Consider the following 5,932-nt stretch of genomic DNA (forward strand, 5'->3'; position numbering starts at 1 on the left):
GAAACTAGTGCTACCTTAGCAACACTCCTGCCCTTTGTATCTTCAGCAGGTAGCAAAACGATGTGTTTCACATCTTTCCTTAGAGATTTAGTGTTCTTGAAACCGTTGTATTGAGTCTTACGATCGAACTGTCAATGTCTTCCCAATAGAATGTGACAGTCATCCAGGGGAACCCTGACGCACCATACTTGTTCCTGTAGCTGGTCTACGATGGAGAAATCAACAAAGCACTGTTGATCCACACGTATCTTATTTCTCTTTTTCAGCCAGGTAGGGTAATATGATTGAAGATGCTTCTGTATGTCCAAACCCAATTTTTTATCATGATCGTGGACACCACTTTCTAGCAGCTTCCACTATCAGTGATCAGGCTACAGAATTTCCCCTTAATGGTGCGTTTGCTGCGAAAAATGTTATACCTTAACCAGGATTGGTCACATTCTGGCTCGAACTATAGTACTCGCCAAACACTAATACTTCTTTGTTTCCATGGAGTTGAAGCTCTTCTTTCGGACTCTCCTCTGACTCCTCATCGACTTTCTCAACGGCACCTTGATCTGTGAGTGTGACGCCTCGGCTTATTGGGTAGCTGGAGGCTATGTGTCCGTAGTTGTGGCCCTAAAACACTTCCTGGCCGGCACAGTATAGGAGGAACCAACTTTCTCTAGCTTCATCCCACTATGATTTGCCTTATCAATTCCCTGTCTGATTCTATTATTTCCTCCTGAGGTAGCCTTGTCAGTTGTAGAAGTTGCGGGTGACTGCTTGACTGAAGATGGTAGTTGTTGTACAACATTGCTAATGGTTGTAGTTGTACCACATTGCTAATGTCTGAAAGTCCCCCAACGTCTAGTATGGTTGTAGTTGTACCACATTGCTAATGACGAGTTTTAGATTTTTATACACAAAAAATATATGCATTTTTAGACTCATATTTTATACTCATTTTTGGTGATATTGCACTTTAATGGAAGGTATTTTTAATGTTTTCTTGCGGATTGTTGAATTTTAGGATTTGGAGCAAAAAAGACACAAAAATGATGAAATTTAGAGTCAAAATGGAGAAATTGAAATTTTGTTCAGCGTTGACGGCGCCGTTTGATAGAGAACATTGAATTAAATTACGGTTAGCGCCAGTGTCGGTTCAGACCCTGTTTCTAGAAGATTCGACGAATTTGGACGTTTTTTGAAGAGTTTTTGGATGCACCTATTGGAGAACCTACTCTAGGCACATTTCGCGGCCAAAATTGATCAGAAAATTGGCTCCTTTTTGTCATTCCTCACCACCATTCATTCTCTTACATACCATACATTTTATTATCTTCATTACACCACCATTTTGGAGTCTATTGGTGATTTTTCTTTAAGAATTTAGAGTTTTTGTGATGAGATTAAGTGTGAATCTTTCTCTAAGAGTGTTGGAGAAGGAGAAGTGAGAGATTTCTTCTTCCTATATTTCTTAGGAAAGACTATAAATGATTTGCTTTGAAAAAGAGTTTCATATAAGTGTTGATTTTTTTTATATAGTGTTGTATGAACTTATTTTTATATATGAAATTTGTGTTTTGTTGTATGTTTTTCATGAAGTCTGAGTAGTTTCCTTTATCTTTCTTCTCATTCTGAGATATGGTAAAATGAAAAGATAATACAGATGTGACAATGTAAAAATATAAAATAAATTGTGATAATTTTTCAAGTCCAAACTTAATTTACTTTTCTATCTGACCAATTGAATTGTTAAAATTTGTTGTGAAACATATAATCCGGGAAATGGAGTATAAGTTCTACAACAGAGTGAAAGTTCTACAACAGAGTCATTTGATTCCATGAAAGATAATTTTGTTTATGGAATTAAGTGCAAATAAATAGAGAAATATATATTGTTAAGTTTATGATTGGAGATTTTAGGGTGACAGACTAAAATCCCCAATTATGTCTTAGTGTTTAAGAACTAAAGCGAGAGTTAGCCTTCAGGTGAAGAGAAGTGGGAACTCAGGAGTGGGATCCAGTATCCTGCTAGCCTAACCACGAATTTAGGGATTAAACTTGGGATTAGCCAATGATTTTCTATAATACTGTATCAGGGTAGAAAATTAAAACAACTCTTATTTAACATAATACATATTAAAACCATTTATCACATCTCATTTTACCAAAATCTCATTGTAGTAAGAAAAACATTTTTTCACATAAGAAATTTTCATCACATAAGCATAGTTTAATAGTTTAGTAGTTACTGTTTAAACTCTGCATTTCAGTTTTGCTAGTAGTTAAATAATTTAGTTCTGATAACATCTTAACATTCGAAATTAGTAACAATAATTTCGTTTTACTTTCTGTGAATTCAATGATATTATAACTCGTTCGAAAGTCAGGACTCAGGCACATGACAGGAAATTAAAAGACTTGTGATATCCTTAGTCGATTACTCGTATTTCAACCACACTATCTTATTCTGAAATTTACTTAGGACCCAGTCCGAAGTCTTTAAAGTGAAAGTCCCAATTATTAGGGTATTAATTTAATTTTCCCATTAAATCATAGTTTCTATCACAATGTTGGAATTTTTTTTATCTTGGATTACTCCTTTCTCGATTGTCCTCTTAACGAACTTTGAATATTTTGTTAACTGTGCTTTCCACACATTGAACTGTTCTGAAAAACATGTTCTTTCTTTTATTGCGGTGGGAGGGAAAGGACAGACAAACATTGATATCACTAATATCTCTTTCGACAACAAAAGTAGTACAATAGTGATTAAGATGTCTTCGATGGCTCTAGCTATACGGACAACAAAAGTAGTCCTGAATTTCTTCGTAGATGTCTTCGATGGCTCTAGCTTCCCAGTTTTCTCAAAAACCCTCAGTTGCTTAGCTTCTTCTTGAAGATTCCCAACTTTACTAAGCAACTTCTCGAATGTCTTGATGGTGAATCCCTTGAGTAAGAAACCCACTGGACCATGGATGCTCTTTAGAAGGATTTCGATTGCGTGTTGCTCCTGGAGTTGCGGCTCACACTTCATGCTCAAATTTCTCTATCGCAGAATGTATTCCATCAATGTTTCAGCCGGCTTCTGTCGCTCCACCACGAGATCACCGACGGTGATATGGTGTTTAACTCCAGCAAACCGCTTAAAAAAGAGGTCTTCCAATTCTGTAAATGTTTTCACTGAGCTATTGGGTAGTTCGACGTACCAGTTAGAAGCGATTCCCGAAAGACTGCTTACAAATTGACGACACAACAAAGCATCACTACCCCCCGCGTTGCAACATTTTGCTCGGAAGTGTGCAACATGCTGTCGGGGGTTTTCCGTTCCATCAAATATCTTGAACGACGGAGGTACGAAACCCTTGGGATATTGGACATCATCAAATTCTTCGGGATAAGGTCTACCCTTTAGAATCAACGCCCCTACTTTGATTTAGTCAGGGTTTCTCTCACCTCTTGTTTCACCATTTGTTTAATGTTCTTTTCCTGTATCATGCTCTGGAGTCTTTCGTCTGTAATATGAACAATTTCTGGCTGACTTGCTTTCGGAGCTATCATTCGTGGTGATTGTGACTGTCCTTGAATGGGGGTCATCGCGGTCATCATTTCTTCTAGTTGTTTCTTCATCTAGTTGATATGTTCATCACGTTGTTGAATGACTCTTTCCAACTCATCTGCGACGTTCTCCTCAGTGGGCAAAAGAGCATCGCGCGAGGGTAAGGTGGCTCTGGCCTCAATAACGTTGATTTCTGTGAATTCCTCTTTCACATAATAGGGTTCATCACTCGTATCTTTTCTTTGTTCTTCAGACAACCGTGCAATGTCCAGGCAACCGTGTAATATCGGCTCGAAGCCTTTCCAACTTAGCCTCGATCGACCTTCCTTTGATAACTTTAAGGTCAGTTGAAGGTTTTTTATGAGCCTCACCTCTTTTGTTGAGCATTGGTGTAGTCATAAAGGAGTAAATTGGAACAACTAGATCAACCAAAATCATATTGATGGAACATCTTTCAGGTTTTGTCAAATACTCTTTCGGGATCGTTATCTTCTCGTTTTTGAAATTCTTCTCGAGTCTTTGTTTGAAGCTGATACAGCTCTCTATAGTATGTCCGAACAGTCTATGGTAGGGACAGTAGTTGGGATGGTCTTTCTTGTCGACTTCCTCCGGCCTCTTTGTCTCTCGTAATCTCTCGTAATCTTCGTAATCAGAATTTGGGATTTTTAATCAAATCCTGGAACATCTTTGCAACATCTTTTTTGAAAAAATATACTTTGTTCAATTGCTTAGCCACAAATGGACCCTGTATTTCATCCATCTGCCATGGCCTATGCTGGGATGACTGTTGACCAAGCTGTTGGTTGTATTATTAGCTATGTTGTAGATCATATTGCTGCAAATATTGCTCGTTGTACAGTTGCAGATACTGGTAGATCTGTTGAGGTTGCTCGACCTGAATCTGTACTGACTGTTTGTCTTTATCTACCGTTGTTACTCTCTCAGATTTTTCTTTGAATGCCATCACTGGCTTTGGACTATTATGGAGAGATGACGACGGTACTGTGGGAGCAGCCTCATACATACACTCCATCCTCTCCGTAGTTAGCAGGCAACTGCTGAAACTTACTCCCCATGAGTGGAGGTAAAGTCTCACGTAATCCTGTCTCATCCAGTCGGAGGTCGGTGTCAGTAGTAGCCAACTCTACGGTTTTTGCCTTTTCGACCCTTAGAATTTCCTGATTGTGCTTAATTTCTTGTGTCTTGGTCAATCGCACGGACTTTGAGTTGAACCCAATCTCGAATACGGAAAACGGTCGGGCAAAAGCATCGACTGACACTTCTTCGTATAGAATCTCTTTCTCTTTGTTTAACGGAGCAGTTGGTGCAGTAGCAGTGAATCCGGTAGCAGAAGCAGAAACAGTCCTGGGAGCGGTCCCTATACTCCTAGCGGCAGACTTTATAGCAAGAGCAGGGTTCTTTTCAATCAATAATCTTTTCAAATCTTAACAAACTTCAGCTTGAACTCCACAACAGGCTCGGTGGACCTGTCCGTTTCAGACTTCATCATTGTGGCAGCGACATTCCCAAACTTGACTTCAATATCGGAATCCTTGTCCAAACTTAATGACTGTCAAGTCAGGTAGCTCGCTCTTGCTAATAGCAAACTCTATTCCGATGGCGAAAGAAAAGATCAACTTTGGTGAAGACATTGTCCCTGTCGTTTGAAAAAAAAATTCCAGAAGTCAATAACGTCCAATGCCTTGTAATTTCAACGAAAGTACTCAAGTTAACGCACTTGTCTTATGAACTGGGTATCATTTGAAATTTATTCATGTGAATCTTGTCTCAAATTTTGTGATTTGTTTCACTTTGAAAATTTTAATGGAATGATGGAATGATGAAATTTCATTTCATTTGGAGTTTAAATGGAAGATTGTGAGAGTTAAATTTTAGTGTTAACTCGTTCACAACAAGTCAAGATCGAAGAGGAATAAAGCATAAGACCCGATACGAGATTTGGAAGGGTCGGTTTCGCATCGAACTCGCTTCAATAGACAACTCCTAATCTACCACACCTATTGGAGGTCCATCACACTAAACCCTAGGGATTCCTGAACCCCTCTGCTTAAGGATGGTTAAGAAGATGGTCCTGGAATCCAATAAGAGTTGGTCATACTGACTCAAGAAAGAAATGAGCACAGTATGTCAACGGAAGAACAACAGTCTGACCCACGATGGGCATGGACATACTGCCGATGTATGGAGACAAAACCACTTGATCAAAATGGAGAGAGGAACTAGTCCACAGCGGAGTCGCCACAAATTTATCGGTAAACTTTTCGATTTGATTATTTGAAAATATGAATATAAAATATATATAAGAAAAATAATTTTTGATATTTAATTTAATATAATAGATATATAGTTTGAGTTTTAAAAGTAGTA

The 5,932-nt window shown here is 38.4% G+C and overlaps 1 protein-coding gene across 1 annotated transcript in view; it reads right to left on the minus strand.

The window, feature by feature from the left end:
• The window catches only part of LOC110018618, a 20,495-nt gene extending 17,473 nt beyond the window's left edge, over positions 1–3,022 (minus strand). The window contains exon 1 of the mRNA XM_020715984.1: positions 2,709–3,022. Within this exon, the coding sequence (XP_020571643.1) occupies positions 2,709–3,022 (314 nt within the window). The remainder of the gene's footprint in view (positions 1–2,708) is intronic.
• Between the last annotated feature and the right edge of the window lie 2,910 nt (positions 3,023–5,932).

The sequence above is a fragment of the Phalaenopsis equestris genome, unplaced genomic scaffold (genome assembly GCF_001263595.1).
Source record: "Phalaenopsis equestris unplaced genomic scaffold, ASM126359v1 Scaffold000002, whole genome shotgun sequence".
Taxonomy (NCBI): Eukaryota; Viridiplantae; Streptophyta; class Magnoliopsida; order Asparagales; family Orchidaceae; genus Phalaenopsis; species Phalaenopsis equestris.